This window comes from Cygnus atratus, chromosome 23 (assembly GCF_013377495.2).
Source record: "Cygnus atratus isolate AKBS03 ecotype Queensland, Australia chromosome 23, CAtr_DNAZoo_HiC_assembly, whole genome shotgun sequence".
Lineage (NCBI taxonomy): Eukaryota > Metazoa > Chordata > Aves > Anseriformes > Anatidae > Cygnus > Cygnus atratus.
Window position 1 is genome coordinate 5716136 of NC_066384.1, and position 25045 is coordinate 5741180.

The 25045-nt window shown below is 59.5% G+C and overlaps 2 protein-coding genes across 29 annotated transcripts in view; both read right to left on the reverse strand.

Annotated features, from left to right (window-relative positions):
- The window catches only part of SDC3 (syndecan 3), a 31327-nt gene extending 14837 nt beyond the window's left edge, over nt 1–16490 (reverse strand). The window contains exon 1 of the mRNA XM_050715258.1: nt 16389–16490. Within this exon, the coding sequence (XP_050571215.1) occupies nt 16389–16490 (102 nt within the window). The remainder of the gene's footprint in view (nt 1–16388) is intronic.
- A 5546-nt stretch (nt 16491–22036) lies between these two features.
- PUM1 (pumilio RNA binding family member 1) overlaps nt 22037–25045 on the reverse strand; it is a 71821-nt gene continuing 68812 nt past the window's right edge. For all 28 annotated transcript variants that reach the window (XM_035565095.2, XM_035565106.2, XM_035565105.2 and 25 more), the window contains one exon: nt 22037–23822. In XM_035565095.2, the coding sequence (XP_035420988.1) occupies nt 23691–23822 (132 nt within the window). In that variant the 3' untranslated portion in view covers nt 22037–23690. The remainder of the gene's footprint in view (nt 23823–25045) is intronic.

A 25045-nucleotide genomic window follows, 5' to 3' on the forward strand; every position in this document is an offset into this window, starting at 1 on the left:
TAACCCCACCACCAGCAGTGCCCTGATTGCTACTCACCCAAGAGCCCGTGTGGGATATTAGCACAGTCACAGCGGGGATTTAATTCTGTCGGGGAATAAACTGCTGGAGCAGTGGGAGCATGGGCAGGAATGGGGCTGGAGGCTGCAGGCATCAGAGCTGGTCTTTGTCATCGAGCTGCCTGCAGTAAATGCAACGCAAGAGGAAAAGCATCCTGCTGTGTTGGTGGGGAGAGGGAAACTGAGGCACAGCCTTGCTCCGTCGCCTTTCCTTCATGGGAGGTCCCGCGGGGGGATGAGCAGAGCAGAAGGAGCCCTGCAGTGGGACTGGGCATCATCCATGGTCACAGCAGCACCCAAGCAGCACACAGCTCCTGAGTGATGCTCCGTGCCTCCAAAAGGCTGCCAAAGAGCACGGGGTTCCCAAAACCACCGATTTCCAGACTAAAAACACATCGGGGCATCCAGCCCGGCCCCACAACCTCGGAACAAACCAGTCTCTGAGAGGCGTTTGCTCTTCAAGGATCAAAATCTACTGCAAAAAAAGTATCAAGAAAAATGAGAGCGAAGCCACAGGCTTGTTGCAGCATTTTGGTATTGATTTCCTGGCTGACATCCTTGATTTGGGCTGAAAAACTGCAGAAAACAAGGGGGTTACAGACAACCCGAGGCATCTGCTTCGCTGACAAAGTCCAAGGGAGCTGCCCAGGTTGGGGCAGCCTGGCTCGCAGGGGAAACTGAGGCACGGCGCTCCCAAAGCCTGCAGCCCCATGGGAGAGCATGCATCAAACCTGACGCTTGTGGCAGCGACGGGGCTCCCCAGGAAACAAAAAAAACAGGGGAAAGCCAAGACGACAGGCAAAGCAACCCACAAACAGACTTTCAGTCCACCGCTATTTTTTTTTCTAGCTCTAAAATTGATTAAAATAGCCCCCGTGATCTGACTTAGCTGTTTCTATTTAGGACCCAAATAAGGACGTGTGAGCCCAAAAGCTTATCTGCTTGGGAGTATTTTTTCCCCAACTGTATCAGTTGCTCTAATAAAAGCTGTGACCTCTCCCTGCAAACCTCCCGTGCCTGTATCCTTCTCCTGGCACGGCTGCGGCCACCCGGCCACCACTGCACCGACCTCCGCCGTGTGCAGGCTGCTGTCGGAGGAGCGACAAGGTTACAGCTGGCCCAACGTTTGGCCAGCCAAAAAAATATTTTAAAAGCCAGAAATTTATACTTAGAATCTGCCTCCCTGTCCCAGTTTACTTCTGTGCTCAGTGGTGAGACCTTCCCAAACCGGTACGTGGCTCAGCACAAATCTTGGGTGCCCAAACCGGTGCTGGAAAATCCCCTGGGGATGGTTTGCAGCAAAGGAAGCAGCAAAATTTGGGCGTAAGCACACTGTGAAGCCACGGGCAGAGCCTAGACCTGGCCACAAGCATCTGTCTTGTGGTGTCCGGGTCCTCTTTGGCTGCTTGGTGCAGGTGGGGACCGCAGGGGACCCACATTTGGGTGCTGGGACCCCTCCAGCTCATACAAACCCTCGCCCTGCTCCAGCAGATTTTGGCTCCATCACTCTGCCAGTGCTTCCTGGAGAGCAAACTGGGGGCACTGGGCTCACTCCCCCTCGGTTCAGCGAGGGACAGAGCCGGGATTAAGGCTGCGAGCGCAGGGATTACCGCAGCCCTCGGCCGGCTCCCGGCAGATTGTGCATGCCATGGGGGAGGGCAGCACAAAGCCCAGTGCCTCTGCATTTGGTGGATTTCATGGTGTAATAAATGGAGGATTTACCTGGGGAGGCTTAAATGCTAAAATTACACCACTGGGGCGCACACGCCGTGGCAGAAGCGAGCAACTGGTTTGCGATGAGTGAGCAGCAAAGGATCAGACGATCAAAGGATCTTTTTTTCCCCAGCAATCCACAACCCAACCTCCACGCAAGGCACCTCCCCACCGCCAGCCCCTTCTGCCCCAGGGGAAACTGAGGCACGCGACAAAGCCCTGGCTGGGCTGTAAAACCCCTCTGCCATCAGCATCACCACGAGCAATCGCCAGGGACGAGCGGGTTCCCCTTGCTGCAGCCACAAGCATCAGCCTGAGCCCCACACCCCAAAAAGCACCCCAACACCCAGCTGGCACTGAGCAGCCTGGGCTTTGCGATCCTCCCAGCTCCCCTTCCTGCTCACTTCCAACAATGCAGGCGTGCAGATACGGCGCTGTTCTTGGCACCCCACGTCAGCAACCTCCTGGGCTCGCTGCCACTCGAGGCGTCCACGGGGACACGTCTCAGAAGGGTGCAGCAAACACAGGGGTGGGGAAAGCACGCTTCCATCAGCCAGGATAAAAACAAGGATGGAAATCTGGGCATTGCACGAGAAGGTGGTGCTCAGCCCAGCTCCATCCCCAGCCTTCAGCCCAACCAAGCCCCTCCGCTCTTCCCCAGGTGCCATCGGGGTTTCCAGAGCCTCACGGTGCGTGCCCAGGGTCTGACCTGCAGCTCACATCCTGGCTCAGGGTGGCGATATTTGCATCGGAGGAACCCGGGGAGGTCTCTGTCGGGGCATTTCCACCCATCGCAGGGTGGTTTCAGCAGAGCAGGGTGCGAGGAGCTCTGAGCCCTGCAGCTTCAGCGGGGTGGGAGCTGCCCCAAAGCCACCAGGGCTGGGCACAGCTCGGCCAAACGCCGGGGAGTGGGTGCGGGGTTTCCTTCCTCCCAGGGGTGCTGGGTTCGTGCTGTGGCAGGGATGCTGGAGGACACTCAGAAGATGCTGAAAGGATGCTCAGAGGATGCTCGGAGGATATTTGGCTACTCGAGGCTGCTCAGCTGCTCGCTGTGCCTGGCCCCGCTCCCTGCCAAAGGAGCAGGGACCCCACAGCCAGGCTTCACCTGGGGAGGTCAGGAATGCTGTGATCCCCCCTCAGGTTGCTCCTCCCTCCCCCCAAAATATGCTTCTCAGTGCTGGCAGCCATCACCATCTGTCCCCCAGCCGAGCCTTGCACGGGGCATGTCCCCGGTGGGCAACGGTGACAATCCAGCCCCTGGGGGGTGACCTGCCCGGTGTCACCGGGGGGATGCCGATGTCACTCGGGGGGCCCCAAAACCTAATTACAAGTCTCCCAACCGCTCACCTCCCCCCTGGACCCCACCACCTCCCTCGGTGCCTCCTGTCCCCATGGTTTATCTCCCGTAAGCCGATTGCTCCCCGCAGCCAGCCCCCGGTGCCCGCCGGCCCCAGGTGAAGGGGCGCTGCTCGCAGCCAGCCCAGCAGGATTACAGGGAATTAATTAATTTAATTAATTAATTAATGCTGAATTGCTGAAATGCACCGGGGGCAGTGGGGCAGGAGCCGACGTGCCACCCTGGAGCATCCTCCCAGGGCTCCCCATCGAGAGGTGTCCTTGTTCTTTACCTCTTTCCCAGCCACAGCAGGAGGACCGGATCCAAACCCTCCTGAAGCGTGGGTGGGAGATGTCCCCAGGGTGTTTCCCTCTCAGTTTCCATAAGCATGAACGTGCCCAGCGCCAGCACCCATCCCTGCCACCCAGAGACCACGTCCCCAACATGGGACGTCCCTAATTACGGCCACGAAAGGTTTGCTGCCCCTGTCCCCAACAGGGGCTGTGGCAAGGCAGGGGCAGAGCCGGGGCTGCTCCTGCAGGGAGCAGATGGCTCAGGAGCCTAATCCTGCCCAGCACGGGCGAGGAGGGGACCGGGACCTCATCTCCTGGAGGGAAAATCCGCAGGGGGTAGGAAGAGCCCAAGCTGAAGGGATGGCACCAAACCGCAAATCTGGCAGGAGCTTTAATCTGGAGAGGAGGATGCAGGAGGAAGGGCTCGGGGTAAATCCCCACCCTGGAGGATGAGGCAAGGGAAAATCCACGGGGCAGCTTCCCGAGGCCGAGCGTTCCCCTGCAGGGCCAGCACCTGCCCTGTCCCCAGCCAGGGAGCTGAGGCCACCGTGAGCTCTGGCCACGCACCCGCATCCTTTGGAGTGAAACCAGCCCCCGGGAGCTGCATAACCCTCCTGCCCCATGCCAGCAAGGCAGATTTGATGCCTGCCTGCTCTTTTCCAGGCTTGAACCCCCCCAGCACCACGCATCCCATGCGGTCCATGCCTCGGGATGGCACAGAGGGGATGGGAGCTGATGGAAGAGGCTGGAGGCGGCGCTGGGCTCGCTCCGTGCCTGCCACGTTTCCAGCCGTGGATTACGAAATCCCCTGGTGTCCTCCCCCAAATTACGGCCACGGAGGGTTTGCCACACCGGGGAGCGCCGTCTGTGTGCTCCGCTCCTAATTACAACGCGGAGCGTGCAGAATACGGGTCAGCCGGCGCTGCTGTTAAACACCTGGATGGTTTCCATTAATTAAGGGGGGGGGGGAAAAGGAGAGCTGGAAGCGTTCCCCCAGGGCAGCAGGGAGCCGTGGAGGGAGAGCTGCAACACGGGAGCCTAAAGAGAGGGATGTAAGAACACCCCGTGTCCGGTGCTAGGGGTGATACTGCCCTGGTCCCCCAGCTCACGGGGGCTCGAAGGGTCTCGGAGCCCCGGGGATCAGGGTTTGCATCCCGATGGTGATGCACATGGAGGGGGAAACAAATGGGTGATGTGTGGGGAACACAAGACCGAGCTGTGTGCAAGTGGCTGGGTGAGGTGGAGATGAAGATGCTCTCCCCAGGCCCAAATTAGAGGAGATAAATAAATACCTGTCCCTCGAAGCCGAGCCCCCACAGCCCCGTTCACCAATGCCAGTACCCTTCGGGACCCCCCCCCGTGCACCCAGCCCAGCACCCTCCGAACATCATTTGGGTGCACAGATCCTGGGAGCCCCCGCACACCCTCCTCCTCTTCGCTCACACTTCGAGCTTCTCCACAACCCCACAATGAAGGGGACGTTGCCCCTCGTCCCTGAACCACTGATCTGAAGCCTCGGCTCGGCTGCAACACGGAGCCAAGCGCCGAGGCTGCCGCTCGCTGCCTGCTCAGGTAGCAGCCCTCTGCTACACAACGGCAGCACGAGACCAGAGCAATTCCCCTGCAGGAGCCAGCTGAGCGCCGCCCGAGCCCTCGCCCCCATGCACCGGGCTCCCAGCGCCGAGATGCGGCTGGGAACCAGCTGGGGGGGTCCAGCCCCAAAACCCAGCAGACTCAACGGAGCAAAACCCTTCCCTGCACAGGAAAACACTTCCAGGAAGGCCAGGAGCAAGAAGAAAACCCGAAGGCCAGCTTATTAAATGTGAGGTGGGGAGCGGGCAGCCACCAGCAAGCCCATCCCAGTACTTTAACTGCACTACCTCATCCCCTTCCTCGCTTCCCGGGGAGCACAATGAGCAATTGTTTTCTGGCGCCGCCGGGGAGCCCGAAATGACCTCACTGCTGCTGGCGGGACAAGGTTTGGGCTGGAAACGTGCGGGCACGGGCACGGGGGGGGGGAATTACCCACCCGACATGGGACGTGGGACCCGTGCTTCCAACCTCTTTTCCGTGAGGTTTCCGACAAGGGGTTGCAAACGCCTGCCTCAGAGAGCCCACATCTCTGCCCCCCGGTCACCACGGCCCTCTGGGGACACGGGGACAGCTCCTGCCCCCGTGGGAGATGCAGCCTGGGGGCCACGCAGCACAGATGGGTGCTGCAGGGGCTGAAACGCATCCAGGACACACACACCCCCCCCCCCCCCCCCCGGGGGCTTCAGCAGAAGGGGGCACGGGGTCGGTGCGTGCCCGGGGCTACTCTGCCAAAATCACAGAGCAAAAAGCGCCTTAACGGCCACAATAAGCAATTGTGGGATGTTTTTTCAATACCGTTTCATTTTCTGGGCTTGGCTTAATTGTGGTTATTTAAAAGCCATCAGAAGGCCCTGACACCAGCGGGCTCAGCACCGTTTGGGGGACACAGGAAGCATCCAGGTCTAGGCTATGCAGCAAGCATAAGAAAGGCAAGAAAATCAAAAAAAAAAAAAAAGGAACATGAGAGGAACATGAGGACAGCATCTTTTTCCATCCCACATTTAAGCACCTCTTAAAGGAAAAAAATTACCAGGGTCCTGGGTGAAGCATGCCACGAGCCCCATCCTGTACCTGCTCCTAAAACTGTTGCAGCTCAATTACCGGAGCCCTGCTGCCCCTTCCAGCTGTTCCCGTGCTGAGCCATAGCTAATGAACCTCCTAATAACGATTAATCAGGAATGCATCAGAGCCTCTTGCACGCAGCTTTGCTGCTTGAGCTTTATACAGAGCCCCCCCCCCCCCCAAACTGCAGCTCCCCCGACCACTGCTGGAGGGGGGGGCCCTATTCCCAGCCCTTCTCCTAACAGCATTTAATTAGGAATAATTAATCCGGGGGGGGTGCTTTGCTGCCCGCTGTCCCCAGCAGTAGGACGCGGCATTTGCGAGCCCGCCTGCGCTCAGCGGGAAGGAGCTGTGCCCACCTTCCCCGGAGTTGTCATGGAAATGGTGATGGATGGCGAGGAAGATGCTGCGCTCGCCAAATCCCAGCGTGCCGCAGCCCCGAGCCCTCCGCCGCTCCCCGAGGGACCTGAGCCCGCGGGAGGGCAGCTGCACTGACCCTGCACCGGCGCAAAGGGGCACCCCCGGGGGGGGACACGGATGGTGTTCAGTGACGGGGATGCAGAGGGAAACGAGCCTGGGCGGGTTCCGCGCTTTGCAAATGCGTCTTTAAGGGGATTTATTTATTTATTTTTTGGCTGTGTCACTAGGAGAAAAGAGATCCCACGGGAAATAAACACCGCCGGAGGTGCTCGGCGCACCTGGGGCGAGGAGGCAGCGGTGCGAGACGCCCGATCCCACAGCCCCATAAATAGCCCCGGGTTACACCCCTGAGTTACAGATGTAGGACGGAGCCCGCACGCCAGCACGGCCACGACCCACTTTTGGAAAGCACGGCTGGGGGGGGCTGCACGGGGGCAATGGGGCTCAGCTCAGCCCCTCTGAGCCTCCCCAGCACCCGTACCCAAAGGAAGGGACCGAGGGGCTCCGAGCATCTGCTGCGTTCAACAAGGGAGCTCAGGATCCGGCCCCACCTGTGTCATGAGCTGCGGGGCCTCAGCTAAATCTTTCACACAGCAGAGCATAGAGCGAGGAGCTGCTAGCGGTGCCTCTGGGATGCTCCTTCCCTCAAGGACCACAGAAAGCGACTGGTTTCCATACGAGCACTGCTTTTGCCATTAAAAAAAAAAAGAAAAAAAAAAGCCATAACCTGCTGCCACCGTGCATCACCCTGCTCGCGGGCAGGAGGGAGGTTTCTGCTCCGCGTTTCTCCAGCAGTAAAAAGACTCTGAGCAGCTTTCGCCCTCCGGAGGAGAGCCCCCTCCCCGGCACATTTGGCGTTACTCAGAGCTGTGCAGCGCTCCCAGCCTCTGCTGTTGAAGAAAAACTTATTATTGAAGGGGGAAAAAAAAAAATCTCAGCTCGCTCTCAGCTTGAGTCGCTGGAAGCAGGTGAGGAACAAACAGCAGCTGCAGGAGGAGGCTGCTCCTCGGCGTCCCTCATCGGAGGCTCTTTTCCACACCCAGAGCAGTTTGCTTTAGTGCCCGGCTGCTGAAAGCACGAGCGGATGAGACGAGAGGAAGGAGAGATGTATTCTGCCTGGCTTGCCTCTGTGTCATGGCCTGAGAGGGCAGAGAGTGGAAGAAATAAATCTTTTCTGAGGGTGGGTGGTCAATGAATTGACAAACACACCAGCATCCCCACATGGGGTTGGGTACCAGCATCCCTGCGTGGGTTGGGTACCAGCGTCCCCCCAGGTGGGCTGGTGGCAGACACCAGCGTCCCCACGCCAACCACAGCCAGGACATGGCCTCGCCATCTCCTGAGACCCGCAGCTCTCCTCGCCACAGCCCCCAAATTGTCAGACCCGGGGGGGAACCAAAGCGGGGAGACGCCAGAGCCAGGTGAGCGCTGCCAGGAGCGGACCCCAGCGCTGCTTCTGCCTGGCAAAGCTTTGAAGGCACGGCCCCAAGGAGCTCACAGCCCATAGAGGGAAGGAAACAGAGCCCAGGTTTTGGTTTCTGAAGGAAAACGAAGGAGGTTTTCACACACTGAGGGTTTTCAGTGAGCAGCTGTGACTGCATGGGAAAGGCGCAACGCTGCGAAAGCAAACAAAGTCGGGACATTTATTAGCCTGAAACTCCAACCAGCCCCTGGGTCTCGTGTCCCAACAGGCCACCTCGTCCTCACAAAAGGTTCTTTTTTCCCCCCACTTCCCCACACTTCAGCAGGACCAGCAGCGGCACAGCAACACGCCTTTCCAGGGCCCCGCCGGCCAGGCAGCAGCAGGCACTGTCCTGGGGACGTTCACACCTCCCTGGGAGCCCAGGGGGATTTTCCACGTCCCCAGGGGAGACACAAGCTTGGGTTTGCAGGCCTGGAGCTGCTGGGGGTGGGAGAGCTGGGCTTGGACCTTGCCCCTGCCTCCAGGGCATGGCGAGCAGGAGGCTGCAGCCCCTGCGGATGGGAAATACCTGGAAAAGAGCCGGGCTGCAATAACACACAAACCGAGCCTTTTTTTTTTTTTCCCCTCCCTCTAATTGCTCCAGCTATTTTAACCGAGACAGACATTTCCTTGACGATTTTCAAGGGCTATAAATGTTTTATGCCCCTTTCCTCTCCGTCCAGACATCAGACTCGTGCTGATGCTTGGCACAAGCGGAGCGGCGGCGCAGAGCCACGGCGGTGCCACTGGCCGGAGATGTCACGGCACGGGGACAGGGGACACGGACAGCCCGGCCACGTCCCCTCCTCCTCCTCCTGGAGGGATGCGGGAGGTGCCACCACCTCCCAGCCTCTACGCAAGATGTCTTTCTGCTGCAGGGAACTATATATAGCACCCAAACCCTTCGGGGGGCTGCTGCTGCTTTCCGAGGTATTTATAGCCGCGGGTGAGCTCCGAGGACGGCGGCCACGTGGGATGGGAGCGCCTGGAATCGCACCGGGAAGGGCAGGATCTGACCCGTGCCTGCAGGAGGGAGGCAGGCACAGGGGGAAGCACCCTGCCTGGTCCCCAAAAATCATCCACTGGGGAGCACAGCCCCATCTCCAGAAGCTCAGCACCCATCCTGCTCCGTCCTGATGCTTAGTGGCTATCGTGCCATGGGTGATACGGAAGAGCCCACAGCCCTTCCCCGGTGACTTTAGCCCAGAGCAAAACCAAACACAAATGCCCAAAACACCCCAAGGAGACAGCCCCGGTGAGACCCCAAAATTCACGGTTTTAGCCCAGAAACTCACTCCTCCGGCAGCAGAGAGGCAGGACGCGGAGCCCTTCTTGCTTCCTTCAGCCCCAGCTGCGCTCCCTTTGCGGACGGGATAAATCCAATTTCCTCCCCAGGCTGAGCCCATCTGAGGCTGGATGCTGCACACGCAGAGCCTGGCTGGGCTTCGTCCCCTCTCTGCCAAAAATACGCGAGGAGCCTCATCTGCTCCAGATGTGGTCAGCGCTGCCACTGAGGGGAAGCATCCATAGGGACGTGTGTGCCCTGCTAGGGACGATACTGCCCCTGGTAGCCCCTGCAAGCCCATGAATGCCCCTCCGATGCCCGCATCACGCAGGCTGGCACTTGTTGGGTTCCCCTGCTTCCACTTCCACAAAGAGAGCCTTCACCTCCCTCCTCCTCCTCCTGGAAAACAAAGGGATGGGGGAAGTTTTGCAGCCAGGACTTGTCCCCCCCACCCCATATGGGGAGCGCCCACATCCCTGGGGCTTGCAAAGGGGGTGACTTTAAGGGCATTTGGGACCCCCGCTGCAGGGTCCTACATGGCTGTAAGTGTCACAGCCACGCAGCGCCCGGGGGCAGAGGAGCACGGGGGTGCTGCAGGAAAAAAGCAGCTCAGCCCTGAATTTAAGGCAGGAGGGGGAAGAGGGAGGACTTACTGGGGTTACCCCAATTACAGCTCCTAATTAGCACTCAAACAACTGCAGTCCCTGCAACCCGCAGCCCCACCGATGGCAGGGAATGGTCCCCGACCAGAGCAGTGCTGGGGACACCCCAATACTGTGGGGGGACACCCCAACACCACAGGGAGGACACGGGGACACCCCAAGAGCCCAGCCAGCTCGCCAACCCTCCCGCAGCCCTCTCCCAGAGCCTAATTGCAGCCTGCCAGGCAGCTAACTACCAAGTTGCACCCAAAACAATTATCTGCTGATAAATGGGGAGAAACAGCTCCTTTCAGTGCTGGGAGCAAACAAAAACAACCAATTACGGAGGATGGGCGCTGCGAGCGATGGGCGCTGCGAGCGGAAGCAGCCAGGTGCTGCGGGGCAGTGCCTGGAGCTCATCTGCGGGTCCCAGCACCTCCAGTGCCCGTACCCCCGGTGGGACGGTGACATCCCACAGCCACCAAGGCCAGCTCAGGACCCTATCACATCCCAGGTCACCGCCCGTGGTGCCTCGAGCCCCGATTTATGCCCCACTGCAGGTGGGTGCCAGCACGCTCCCACAGGTGCTGATGGATTTTAACACACGTCAGGAGCCCCCCGAGGTCTGCAGCCCTCCTGGGACGGAGGCAGCGGTGGAACCGCATGGACGTGAGCCTCAAGGCACAGCTCAGCCCCTCGGGCAGTGACCTGCAACCGCTCGTGGCTAATTAGAGCCTGACTAGTGCTCACGGTGCAGAAGGAGCTGGTGGTCCATATCGCAGCCCCGTGGCACAGCCCGCTCGCCCACCTTCCCCCGTGGCAGGGAGAGGGAACAGCATCTCCCCAGCACCTCCCCATCCCAGCTGGAGGAGGAAGAGGAGGAGGAGGAAGCAGTGATGCCGGTTCACAGGGCCACGACCCTGGTATTTCCCAGCCCCAAAGCACCCCGATGTCCTCCCGGCACGGGTCCCCTCTCCGTTTGTCCCAGCTCGCCGCAGCGCCAAAAAAGGGAACCCTGCGCTCCGCCAGGCACAGACGAGGGCATCGCTGCACAGAATCACCCCCTTCCATCAACAAATACCTGGCAGCTCCGCGACTTTCCACTGGGACAGAGCCAGGGCTTCGGAGCGGGCTGAGCACCATCCCCAGCGGGCCCCCACCTCCTCCCCATGCCCCCCCCCCAGTGCCACCGCCGCTGTCACCCGGCTCAGCTCCGCAGAGCCCTGTCCTGGGGGTGGGGGAGCCCCACGAAACCCTCGCCTTGCCTTTAGCAAATGCACGGGCAGCCTGCACACGAGGGAGAAGGAAAATTAGAGCTTGGGTGATGCTACTCGCCAAAAAGCCTCCAAAAGAGGAAAAAAAAAGTTATACATTTCCTGGCAAAAAAAAAAAAATATATATATATATATATATAAATAAAAGACCATTTTTAACCAAAACTCCCACTCTCCTTTCCCAAAACACAGCCCTCTGGTGTATTTTGGATGTTTGCTAACATGAGCATCACTTAAAAAAAAAAAAAAAACAAGGCGAGCACGTGCTCGGCAAGGCATGCCCTCCTCGCAGCAGTTCTTCAGCCCAACCAACGCGGCTCGCGAAATAGCTTCGGCCTCCCCCCTCCTCCTCCAGAAAACAGCATTTTTTGGCAAAGAAACCTTTTTGCCGACAAGTTTTGCTCAGAGCTGCCCGAGGGACGAGGTTGTCCCGGCTCCAGCCTCCCCCAGCTGCCTCCACCCTGACAGTAGGAGGCAAAAGTGGATGGGGGCCATCCTTCAGCAAGGATTTCCCCCCCCTTGTCGCTAAAACCAGCCTCGTTTCTCCCTTGGCCAGCAAAGAAGCAGCAGCCCCAAGATCACTGCTGTTATTTTTATCTGGAAATAACTCCTTTGAGCCGCGTCCAAGCCTCTCCGAGGGAGGGAGATGTTTTGCAGCGCGGCCGCGGAGAGCTGCGGGGACGTAAACACAGCCAGGGCAGAGTAAATGTCCCGGCCCAGAGCGGGCAGGGCTCAAATTGCTCATTTTGTGGGCTCGAATCGCTCGTTTTGTGGTGCTGAAGTGCAAAAGGGGGGTGCTCCGTTTGGGGAGCACCCCCCCAGGGCGGGAGGTGGTGCTGCTGCGCTCCCCATCGCTGCCCACCCCACCCAACGCCGTCCCCCAGCTCCGGGCACTGCTTGCACCACCACAGCTGGGTTAAATTCTGCTTTAACCAGGACTGGAATTAGCTTAAATCATTTTCTTTAAACAAAAAAGCTTTAAAATAACCAGCTCTGAAAACGCTTTCCCCTTCAAAGCAACAACAACAACAAAAGGCATCCTGTGCCACCCCCCTGAAACCCATTTCTTCCCCCAGACCTCACTGGGGGGGGGGGGGGATGCTCTGACAGGGCAGGGTTTGGAGACCCCAGGAGCTGCCTTTCGCCTTTTGGGGCCCCATCCTGCCCCGCGGTGCTGGCCACAAAGGGCTTTTGCCCCCGCGCAGCTCTGCACGGGGAGCTCGGCGTAAATGTCACATTAATTAACTGGGCGAGCTCTACGCGCCGCCACAAAAAGCCCTCTGTTCGCCCCGGCTCCCTGCCTCCCAGCCCTGCTGTCCCCGGGGATGCTGAGGCTGGCAGCAGCCCCGCCGCTGGGTCCGCTCCTCCCGGGGGGGGGAATTCCTGCTCCCCCCCGTAAATGCGCATCGAGGGACCAGGGAAAGGCACAAAGAGACGAGGGAAAAGCTGGAAAATGCTCCCGAGGCTCCGCTCCTCCCTCCGCACACGTGCTGCGGCTCCGTCTCCAGCGCCACGAGGGGCGCAGGGACGTAATCCCCCCATAAACCACCCCCCAAAAAAACCCCAGCCCATGCCCGGAGCCATCCCAGGCACCCGGTGGGGCTGGGAGCGATGGAGCCAGAGCAGGGAGAGGTGATCCACAGCCCTTGGCTGCTTCCCAGGACCCACCACGTGTCCGTCTGTCCGTCCGTCCGTCCGCCCGCCTCGGCAGGGCTCCAGCAGGGACACGGACCTGAGGCACCGGCACCTGCAAGAGGTTACGGCTGATCCGTGCCCTCAGCGATTACGGTGCCGAGCTGATCCCCAAGCTGCGGGGTGCCAGGAGGGGCCAGGACAAAATCCTGCCCGGGGGACGGGGTGGCAGGAGCCGGGGGCTCCTCCCACCCCATCCCACAGCCGGGACCCCCATCACGGGGACGAGGCTGCCCCGCTCCTCCAGGAGCCCATCACCGGTGGCACCACCACCATGCAGGGGCCACCTTCACCAATTAACGCTCATTAACCCACCCTTTGCCCACAGCACCCAATTAACATGAGCCTGAGGAAGCAGCCCTGGCTGCAAAAGCCACAGCTCTGCACAAGAAGAGGAGGAGGAGGAAGGAGCCATCGCCAGCCAGCCCTCGCGGCATAGAGCAGCCCTCGTGCCGGCACCGCGCGGGGTGTCCCCAGCCCCGGGCTCCCCAATGAGCTCCATGGCCCCACTCCTTCCCATCTCACCCCCATCTCGTGCCCATTTCCCTGCCTGCCTCCATCTTCCAGCTGGGACCGGGCTCCTTTCCCTTTTGCCTGGCTCCTGGGACCACGCTTGGCTTCTCGGGTGGCTGCTACGGGGTTGAGCTCATGGCCCCATGAGCAGGGTCTCCTCTCCGCCAAGCCACCTGGATTTCCCAAACAGATCCAAACCTTCGTCCTCTGCCCAGCGGGGACGGAACCAGCTCCAAAGCAACAACACGGGGCAGGGAGAGGGCAAGAACAGCCAGGATCTCACTGCCACCTCCCCCAGCCCGGGGCCACGCACCTGCCACAGCCAGGCTCTATCCCAGCAGGGGGGGACAGGGTGGGGACCCCGCTCCGTGCCCCGAGCCCAGCACCCTGATGGTCCCATCCTGGCTGGGCACCAGGAGGAACCGGAGTTATTTGTCAGCTCTCCATGGTGCAAATGTTAATTTGAATTTTAATAAACCTCTCCAAGAGAGCTGCTTCGTTAGGGATGACGGATGCTGCTCCGGAGAAGGCGCGGGCAGGGCTCGCTGGCAGGGAGACAAAACGGGACGTCAGCAAACATCCGCCGGGCTGGGGACGGGGGCAGGACGCGGTGTCCCCAAGCTCGGTGTCCCCGGGGACACCCAGGGCTCAGAGCACCCAGCCCCACAGCATTCAGGTGACAGGGACGGGGCGCTCCGTGCCCAAGGAGGATTTCCACCCAAAACGCATCCTGTGCGCACCCCGCGGCTGTGTCACACGAGCACGGGCTGCGGCCCCGATGCCACCGGCCAGGTGGGGACCAGGATCCAGCAGTGGCACAAGGACAGGTTTGTGGGCAGCGTCATCCTGTCCCTATGCACAAGGGTGTCCCCAAATCCATCTCTCAGCCCCGTGAGACGCGGCTGGGGTGCACTGGAGCTGTGTAATGTCATTGTTCCCATCCTGCAGACCCAGGGGAGAGGGGACAGGCGAGACTTTGCCCAACGCCACCAAACAGCTGTAAAGTGACGGCGAGGAGCAGCAGGGGAGCGGCGAGGCCTTGGCCCCCTCCAGCTGAGGATGCTCCGTGTCCCCCAGGTCCCCGGCGAACCCCCCCAGCCCGGCAGCTCCAAGCCTCGCATTTAACGAACCCCGGCCCTTCCTTGCTAATTATCCTCAGCAAATGGCTGCACCGCCGCCCGCCAGCTGCAGATCCCCAAACGGAAGAAGTTAAGATCACCGAGGGGGGGGGCGGGGCGGGAGGCACCCACACAACCGCCCCCGCTCCCACCTCGGGTGCTGGAGACGCCGGCACGGCCGCACGCAGCGCTCGCTGCCGTGGGCGCCCAGCGGCAAAAATGGGTCCAGCGGGTCCTCGGCTGTGATGGGAGTGGGACGGGACCGCGCGGCGCTGGGTCACCAGGACCTGTCCCAAAGCTGGGCCTGAGCCCCCGCCTCTGCCCCCCAGGGATGGAGGCTGAACGCCTTCTTCCCCGGTGATATTCACCGCGATAAATGCCCGGTGCGCCGCGACCGCGCGGCATCGCGCCCGGAGCCACACACAGGGCTCGCGGCCGCCGGCGCGGGGAAATCGCGCCCCTCGCTCGGTGTGTGCCCGGCAGAGCCTCGCCAGCCCCCTGGGAAGCGCAGAAGTTGCAGCTGCTGCTTCGGGGAGATGCGAACGCCACCGCCACAGCCCCGCAAACGCCCCCGGCGCAGTCCCGCATGCCCACTGCAGCGGGAACGGGGGTACCGGGACCCCCGGGGGAGCGGGGCGGGCTCCGTGGCGTTAAATCCAGCGGGTCGTACAGCACCGAGCAGCCAGGCCCTGGGACTTTTTCCCCTCGTGAAGAGGGAAGGGGAAGGCGGCCTCCTTCCCTCCCTGCCTGCTTCCCACACCCCAGCGAGCCGTGCATGGTGCCACCATCGCTCCGCGTGCAGGGAAAGCCTCGTTTCGGGACCCGGCACGCACAGCATCGCCCTACAGCTGCCACCCCAAGAGCCACCCGGGTCCCTTGGGTGTTCCCATAACCGAACCACGTAACGGAGAGCGCAGGGCACGGGGTGCCCGGTGGTGGCTGGCTCCAGCAGCAGTGTTCCCCCGGCCCCGCGGAGGCCGGAGCGTGCCTGGAGCGTGCCGGCGGCGCGGGGAAGCGGTGCTGGGAGTGCCTCAGCCCTGACCCCTTCCTCCTGCCCCTGCCAAAATCCCTCTCCTGGGAGCGGGGCTGGAAAATCCTCCTGGGGTGGGAAGCCGGGGTCCAGGGGACCAGCGCGGGGATGGGAAACGCTGGGGTCCGGGGGGCTCAGCCCCGCGGGGGGGGGGGGGGGGGGCAGCACCGGGGCAGGGCTGGATCCCTGCGGGGTCGAGGCCAAACCCCACAAGTTTCTCTCCCCCCCCAGAAGCAGGGAGAGGGCACAGGTGGGATTTCCCCCCCCGGCCGCCCCTCGGGGCTGGCTTCGAGGCACGTTTCCCCGTGACCTTCAAACGGCATCTACCTGCAGCCCCCCCCGCGCACCCTGCGGCCCCCCCCCGACTGCCTGCCGCCCCCCTCCCCAAAAACAACTGCCTGCACCCCGCTGGGGGTGAGCATCACTTGGGGGGGGGGGCATCCCTTGGGGGAAAGGAGCATCCCCTGGGGGGGGGCATGCGTTGGGGGGCGGAACACGCCTTGGGGGGGCATCCTTTGAGGGGGGGCATCCCTTGGGGTGGGGGGCTGTAGAGGGGGCACCGGCTCCTGCCCGGTACGGGGGGAGGAGGGCTGGGGGGGGGATTGCTGCTGCTCCTCGGGGGGGGGCTGCAGAGCCCCCGCATGCAGGCAGCATCGGGGCGGGGGGGTGGGGGGGTGACCTGAAGCTATTGCGCTGCCCCCGGCTGAGCCCCCAAAACCCCCCCAACCAGCCCCCCCCCCCCGCCCAGAACCAAACCCGAGCCCGGACCCCACCCTACAGAGATCCGCGACCACCCCCCAACCCCAACCCGGGCTCGGGGGGCCCCTTACCCTTACCCCCCCCCCAGACCCCCAACCCCCCCCCCCACCCCCCCCGGCCCCACGCCCCCCCCCACTCACCGCCGCGGGGCGGGCGCCCCCCCCCAGCAGCAGCAGCAGCAGCAGCGGCACCGCGAGGCTCCGCGGCCCCCGGGGCGGCGGCGGCGGCAGCTCCGCGGGCATCTTCGGGCAGCGGCGGCGCGGCGGGGCGGGGAAGGGGCCCTTTGTTGCCGCCGCCGCCCGCGGGAGGCGGTGTGGGAGCGGGTGAGGGCCGCCGCCGAGCCGCCCTCCCCTCCCCGGCCCTCCCCCGGCCGGCCCGGCGCTGCCCCTCCCCGCCCCCGCCCCCGCCCCGCGGGATGGGGACGGACCCGCCCCCGGTTGAGGGGGGGTGGGGAATGGGGGTGGGGGGGTATGGGGGGGAAACGGGGGGCTTTGGGGGACTGGGGGGGTAGGGGGGGATATGGGGGGTGAGGGGGGAATAGGGGGCGGGGGGGGTATGGGGGGGGTTGGGGGGATATGGGGGACTAGGGGGGGATATGGGGGAATGGGGGGGTAGGGGGGGATATGGGGGAATGGGGGGGTAGGGGGGGATATGGGGTTGGGGGGAGAATAGGGGGTGGGGGGGGTATGGGGGGGTTGGGGGGATATGGGAGGGGGTGGGAAAATGGGGGGTGGGGGCGTTATAGGGGGGTGGGGGGATATGGGGGGTGGGGGGGTATGGGGGCGTTAGGGGGATATGGGAGGGTGGGGGGAGAACAGGGGGTGGGAGGGTATAGGGGGTTGGGGGGAATGCGGAGGGGTGGGGGGAATATGGGGGGTGGGAGGGGTATGGGGGGGGTGGGGGGAATGGGGGGGGTGGGGGAAAATGGGGGGCTGTGGGGGATATTGGGGGGTAGGGGGAATATGGGAGGTGGGGGGAAAATAGGGGCTGGGGGGTATGGGGGTGTTGGGGGGATATGGGTGGGTGGGGGGAAAATTGCGCGCAGGGGGGCTTGGGGGGGTTGGGGGGATGAGGGGGCTGTGGGGGAAATGGGGGCTGTGGGGGGGGATTGGGAGGGTTGGGGGAATGGCGGGGGTGGGGGCAAAACTGGGGGTGGGGGGGTATGGGGTGGTAGGGGGAATATGGGGGGTGGAGGGAAAATAGGGGGTTGGGGGAGTATGGGGGGGTTGGGGGGAATGGGAGGGTGGGGGGAATATGGGGGGTGGGGGGGGCATGGGGAGGATTGGGGGGATATGGGGTGGGGGGTAAATAGGGGAGCGCAGGGGAGGTGGGGGGCTAGGGAAATGGGGGAGCCGGGGAGTAGATGGGGGGGGTATGGGGTAAATAGGGGGGATGTAGGGGTAGATGGGGGGGGGAGCGCAGGGAGTATATGGGGGGGTATTGGGGAAGGTGGGGGAACCAAGGAGTATAAAGGGGGGGTATGGGGAAGGTGGGGGGACCCAGAGAACATATAGGGGGGTGGGGGGGGAGATGGGGGGTACACAGGTGTAGATACAGGGGTAAGGGGAAGATGGGGGGACCAGGGAGTATATGGGGGGGGGTATGGGGGCAGTTGGGGGGATGTAGGGATAGATAGGGGATATGGGGAAGAGGAGGTGATCAAGGTGTGTATGGGCGTTATGAGGAAGGTGGGGGGACCCGGGGGGTAGATGTGGGGGGAGGGGGGAACGTAGGGATTATATAGGGTGGTATGGGGGAAGATGGAGGAGCCCAAAGAGTATGTAGGGGATGGTATGGGAAAGATGGGGGGGACACAGGGGCGGATAGGGGGGTATGGGAAAGATGAGGGGACCCAGAGGGTATACAGGGGTTATGGGGGAAGATGGGGGTACACAGGGGTAGATAGAGGGGCATGTGGGCACATGGGGAGGGATGTAGGGGCAGATTGGAAGGGTATGGGGCAAATGGGGTGGGGGCCCAGATGTAGACAGGGGGGCATGGGGGCAGGTGAGAGAACCCAGGAGGGGTGCTGTGGGGAAGATGGGGGGACCCAGGGGCAGATAAGGGGGGCATGGGGAGGATGGGAGGGACCCAGGGGTGGTTGGGGGGGGCAGGGGGCACAAGGGGTTGGACACGGGGTGGGGGGACATGCGGGTAGGTGGGGGGTACCCGCGAGTAGATAGAGGGGAATGGGGAAGACGGGGGCACCCAGGGAGTATATAGGGAGCTTATGGGGGCATTTGGGGGGACACAGGGGTTGGTCGGGGAAACTGGGGCAGAGTGCGGGGACCCAGGGGCAGAGAGGGGGGTGCAGGGGCAGAGAGGGGGCATGGGGCAAAGTGGGGGGGCCAGGGGTAGATGGGGGAAACCTGGGACAAATGGGGAGGTGCTGAGGGACCCCGAGGCAGCTGGGGAAGGACCCAGGGGTAGGTGCAGGTACTCAGGGGAGATGGGGGGGTCAACAGGCAGATGGGGGGGACGAGGGGCAGATGGAGGAGGGACCCAGGGACAGATCCTGCCGCAGATGGGGGAAAACACGGGGCAGATGGCAGGGACCTGGGGGCAGATGCAGGGGTGGATGGCAGGGACTGGGATGGGGGGGACGTGGGGCAGACGGGGCGGCCCGAGGGGACATGGGGGCACCTTAGGGTAGGTGGGGGAGAGGAAACAGGGGCACAGGGGGCGCAGCTTCCCAGCACCATGCTGGCAGCTTTGTCACCCCACAGCACCCTGCCTCTCTCCCCTTCCCAAACCAAGGGTGACAGTGGGACCAGAGGACAGGGACGTTGCGGTGGGGACATTTACAGAGCTGTGGGGCGGCTCCTGGCACCGAAGGGGGACACTGGGTCACCCTGACGGGCCCAGGAGGTGGCAGCTGCGGGAGAGGTGGGAGCAGAGGGGAAGGCCACGAAGGAGTTTCTCTTATAGGGCAGCCCTAACGGGTTTTGCACCTTTTCTGGGCAAATCTGAAATAAAATAAAATCACAAAACCCTCGTCTGAACTCAAAGCGCTGGGGTAAATAAATGCACGTCGGGAGCAGCGGCCTTACCTGGGTTTAGAGGGGAAATCAGGCAAAATCAGCTAAAACCCAAGACACGTCCCTGGCTGGAGTCACTCCTGCACCAACAGGCGTGGGGGGGAGGCAGAGCCCCCGAGCCTGATCCCTGGGGCATCGCTGCCCCTTCTGCCCCTCCTAATTGTGCAGTAATTAACGGGATGATGAGGATGAGGATGAGAATGAGGATGATAATAATGATGATGATGATGATGATGATGATGATGATGATGATGATGATAATAATAATAATAATAATAATAATAATAAATAACACGAAGGTGCATTGATGCCAGCAGCGGAGCTGGGGCCGGGAGCTGGTTTGCTGAGGCTGCACCGCCCCGCAGTGGCTGCCGCGGTCCCTGCAGCTGCCCCCGGCCCCACCGCACGTCCCCTGCTCCCAGGGGCGAGCACCCATGGGTGGGCACCCAGAGACGGGAACCCATGGGCGGGTACCCAGCGGTGAGCACCCAGCAGCGGCCCCGTGGCTGGGCTGGGACTCAGGGGGGCTGCACCGCAGCGGGGTCCCCGGAGGGGTCTGGGGGCAGCCGCTGCCACCGGCCCCAGTTCTCGGCCTCGCTGCGGCTCCAGCGGCAGCGGGGATGCCGGCCCCATGGGGTCGGGTGGATGCGGTGGGATGTGGTTGACCCAGTGGCTGGGTCAGGGCTCCTGCACCCCTCAGCCCCGCGTCCCTTCTCCGGTGGTGGCAGCAGGGCCACATCCCCCCGCAGGGTCCCCATCCTGTCCCCAGCAGGACCCCCCCCCCCCAACCAGCACCCACGGGCCCTGTGCCAGCCCAGCCCCACGCCGTGCCAGCGCTGCCAGCCGCATCCTTCCTCCACGGCCAGGTGTGGAGCAGAAGCCCGCAGGCTTGGGCAAGACCAAAACCTCCGGGATCGGTTCCTGAAGTCCTGCAGTGCCGTGCTGGGGAGTGGGGCCAGGGCCAGCACCAAGCCCCCTCCGTTTTCGAGGTGCTGCTCAAGCAGCTCCCAAAGTGCAGGGACGCGGTGCCCAAGCACCACCAAAACCTCACGGCTCCGTGCGATCGCTGCTGCTGCTGCAGGGCCCCAAACCCGGCGAAAAAAAGGTGTCCGAAAGCCAAATCAGTGCTTGGCTAAGTGCAACGGGTGTGAAAACTGATTAAAGCCACTGCTGGGCCGCACGGGCACCGCCTTTTGGTGATGGGAAAGTGGCAGCGTGGGAAGCTGCAGGCATTTGACACAGAAAAAAGCAAAGGCCCTCGAAACACAACGGGTGTTACTGGAGCCCGCGCGCCCCTTCCGGCAGCATCTATGCTCCCAGATCGCTTCTCGAGTCCAGGTTGATCCAGCTGGTTCTCGAGGTGAAAGCCATCACACGGAAGCCTGTGCTGGCCATCAGTTCTTTGAAAATGCTAATTTCAGATGGAAACAACAAGTATCACGTTCTACTACAAAGTTGTAAATGTTTTAACATGCTAAATCAAAAAAACATTAAAAAATCCTGCAAAATGTGAAGTTTCTTCCCCTCCACCAGGGGCTTTGCACAAGTGCTTTGAACTTAATCAGGATTTCCAGCGATGCTGATGGCAACCTTCAGAAAAGGGTTAAAACCCAGCAGCCCCTGAAGTGCAGCAGGGGCAGGGAAGATCCTTTATGCTTGTAAATGAAGAAAGATCGGCGGTAAGCAGAGGCCAATTTTCTCTCTGAGCAGAGGTCGCGGTCGGAGTCCTGCGGGGATGTGCGTTCGGGGCGGGCTGCTCAACGCATCCAGAAGTGATCTGGCAAAGGGGATGGGAAACGGACAGAGGGCTGCCTTGTAGCACTTAATTAGGGTAATAAAGGACCCTGAGGAGCTGCACAAGAACCTCGTAGGGCTCCGGGAGGGAGCAGCTGCTGCTGACCTCGGGGTCGGGGCGAGGAGCGGTGCCGGAGGAAGAACCACCCCAACGTCGCTCACCCAGCGACAGGCGCGGAGCTGAACGCGGCCCCTGGGGAACCAGGTCCTCGGAGTCGGGGAAGTCTCTATGGAAACACGAGCTTGTGCTCAGCTGCAGCCACAACAGCAACTGCGGGCTGCTGGGTTCGTGGCAATGCTCAGCAGCCCCAAATAGATCCTCGCACCGCTCCCTACCCTTGGTGCGTCCCCACCCTGAGTGCTGGGCGCAGCGCGCAGCTGGCGGTGCTGCTCCCCTGACCCTTCCTCCTGCACACCCAAACCAGAGAAGGGTATGAAAAACCTATATGAAAAAGCTTCTGCACAAGTAGCAGCTCCATAGACTGACACTCCTGGACTGGAAAGAGGGCAGGGTGGAGGGAAGGATGACAGAAGCCGAGGAAAGCACGAGCAGAGTAGGAGAGGTAGTGGGGAAAATTATTCCCTGCCCCTCTCAGCAAGAGCTGCAGTGCTTAAAAAGCGACCAAGAGGCAGTTTACATAGAGAAGGTGGTCGTTCAGCTTGGACTTACCGCCAGAGGATGGATGGTGTGGGTGCTTCGAGCTCGTATGGGCTCCAAAGAGGTTTAGAAATCCCAAGAGGACAGGTCAGGCACAGGCCAGCAAGCCCCAGACAGCAGCAGGACGGGTGCCAGAACGGGGAAGCAGCACTAAGCCAGCACTAAGCACTCACTCTGCTCCCTTTTCTCAGCACGTGGTTGCTCAGAGAGGAGTTGGAGGCTTGCAAAGAAAGGCGAAGGCACAGAGGGAGGTGTGGCGGTGGCACTCTACTCAAAGCGTCCAAATGAAGCACAAAGCCAGATTCCAAAGTTCTGTATTTTTCAAAATAAAGATCACACGTTGTTTAGAGACAATCTACACAAGAGTTACAAAAAATAGTCGCCCAGGCATAAGCATACACAGGTTTGTTAATTATACACATATGGTTACAAGTGTGCTTGCAAAAAAGTTCATTGGAAATATACACAAGGCTCTGTAAATGTACACCGTGTAGTGTTACAATTCTATATTCAAACAAGGAAAATTGACAGTATGTTACATTCACTTACAAGTAGACAAAATGCAAAATACAGTTCATCTTCTGTACAAAAAGGGAAGGTGATTCACACTTTACAAGGTGAAAAGGGACTCTGATTGTAAGGAAAACTAGGGGATTCTGTACTTTTGCACTTTTTGTTTCTTACTGTCACAAAATAAGCAAAACATTACTTTTTAAGATTCAAAAAAACACTATTTTGAACTGAATCATTTTGTATAACATTTAGAAAGGATCGCTACTGTTCAACTAGGTGACAAATAAAACCAAGCATTTTTTTTTTAAACATTAACTAGGCTGTATAAAGAGAACATTTCCTTCAAAAGAAAAAATTTACTTCTGGTTGAAATTACAATTTACAATATACAACACTATATGCTACGACCATAAAAGGTGTGAATATACACTGAAATGCACAGGTTTTGCTAATTCTTTTTTCTTACCAAAAAACGGGTTTATGTCGATTCAAACTTCTCCACATTTACATTACAGAGGTTTACAAATGTACAATTGTACAGTCAGAAGTATGTTCCACTACTAGGGTACATTATAGATACAGATCAGACATCAAAACAAGAAAATACTACAAATTTTTATATATGTAAAGTCTACACCAAGTATACACTATATATTTATAGAAGCAAGACCAAAGCCGAGTTGGATTTTTTTTTCCTCATGCTAAATAATCAAATTGTGTCTCTCAATGTTAACAGAACAAACTGAGTAGGCAGTAAACAAGTACACCCGCCCCCCGCCCCCTTGCTTTAAAAACTTTCTGGGTGTGTACGTTTTCTTCCAAAAACGACCACTAAGCTACCTCCTTTAGCATGTTATACTCAAAAACAAAACAAAAAAAAAGCAATTAAAAAGTTTCAAAAACTTAATTCTTTTTAAACTGAAGCTTTAGCAAGTTGATTTTTTTTTTATATATTTATAAACAGCGTTAAAGGCATCCTTTGTGCCATTTAACTAAAATTCAAAATTCTTGCTGACTTTTGACTAAAAGGAGAAAAAACAGGTATTTGCAAAAAAGTTGCCTGCAAGGCAGATGAATTAAAAACGTGTTTTTTTTTTTTTTCTTCAAACCAACCACCCTGAAAGTTTCCACATTTGGAATATAGATACAACAGTGAACAAAAATGTGGCCTTCCATGTACATTTGATACCTATGTACAAGTATTCTATACACCAGTAAAACAGCAGGGCAATTAGTTAATTAAAAAAAATAATTAGTACATGTTATGCATAATAAAATTAAAGAAATTTACAAAGGCTTTTCTTTTTTCTTTTCCTTTTTTTTTTTTTTTTTTTTTAGTAGTTTAGCAACCACAGAACGTTTTCTAACTGTACTGGAACAAGGTGGGTTGCTGGTTGTGAACGAGTGCCTGCTGGCAGCGAGCCCCGCCGCACGCCGCCTCAGATGATGCCGTTGGGGGGTCCGCAGATGGGCCCGAGGTCAACCCCGTTCTTCATGTAGTACTTCTCCAGCTTGGCCAGGATGTGTTTGCCGTAGGTGTACTTGCGCAGAGTGGCGATGTGAGGCCGGATCTAGGAGGCAAAAGAGAGGGGGTGGGGTTGGTGACCCGAACCACAGCCACGGTGATCCCGTCTGCAGCTCCAGGCACTCAGCACCGGCCACCAGCACCACACGCAAGGGACCTGAGAACTCCTCGAACAGTAGGGTGCCTTTTGCTGTAATCACCTCAAGCTGTGAACCAAATCAATGCTTCCTAACTCGCTGATGTTATTTTTTAGGTTTATCCCAGAAGGAACTCCTGGTCAAGCAAGCGGGACCTTGAGCCCTAATACGGGATCAAGCTGAATCCGTCTCATGGATGAACAAACGTAAGGCTTTGTCCAGAGCTGGCAAGACAGGACTCCTGGGTGCTCAAGCTTCCCAAGGGTGCTCAGACTCTGCCCATCTCCACCTCTCTGGCCCAGGGGCAAACAGACCGATTGCTAACACAGAAAAGCACTGCAAGGGGCGGTGCACCTGAGCAGCTTTTACTGCACTTCAGCAGCACCGAGGAGTGCGACAGCCAACCTGCGAACTCGGCAGGGCCTTCTTCCTCCTTCCAGGCTCAGCTTCTGAAGAGCTCAAAGCCCAAAGGGGTTCCCAGGATGAATTCCAGCAGTATATTTGGAGAGATACTGGGAAAGGCAAGCAGCACTCCTGGGCTGAACGGCTGTTTAATTTCTGAACCTAACAATTAAAATACACTTTCCCCGCCCCCTTATTTTTAAGCAGAGATCTGTGGAAGCAAACTTCACACAGTCGTACTATTTCAGAGTAAAAGTCATCTGCAGCTCCACCAGAATTCCTGTAACTGGAGTAAAGCCACCTTTGCTGGAAGAACCGGACAAGAAAACCCCCTGTTGTGTTGCACTAGCATCCTTGCACTGCTGAAGTTCTCTCGGACAGCTTCAGAGCAATGAGACATAAGAGCCATTTATTTTCATTACTGTTACTATCCCACACCACCAGCAAGTTCCTCCAATAAGGCAACTACAACAGACTTTTTACTCCACGGTGGAAACTGCAGACAGGATGAGGAACAGCCAGAACACGACGCACAGCCCTCCCCTCTCCTCCCCTGCTCCTGGGGTGGACACACCACCGTTGCTTGCCCCAGCCAGAGCTGACTGACCTCCCACGGGAAGTCCACCCCGCGCTCATCCTATTTCATCAGCTCAGTCACTAGCTGTTTGAATTCTTACTCGACTTCAAGAACCAGTTTTGTAAAAATCAAATTTGTGTCTCGGCCCTCCCC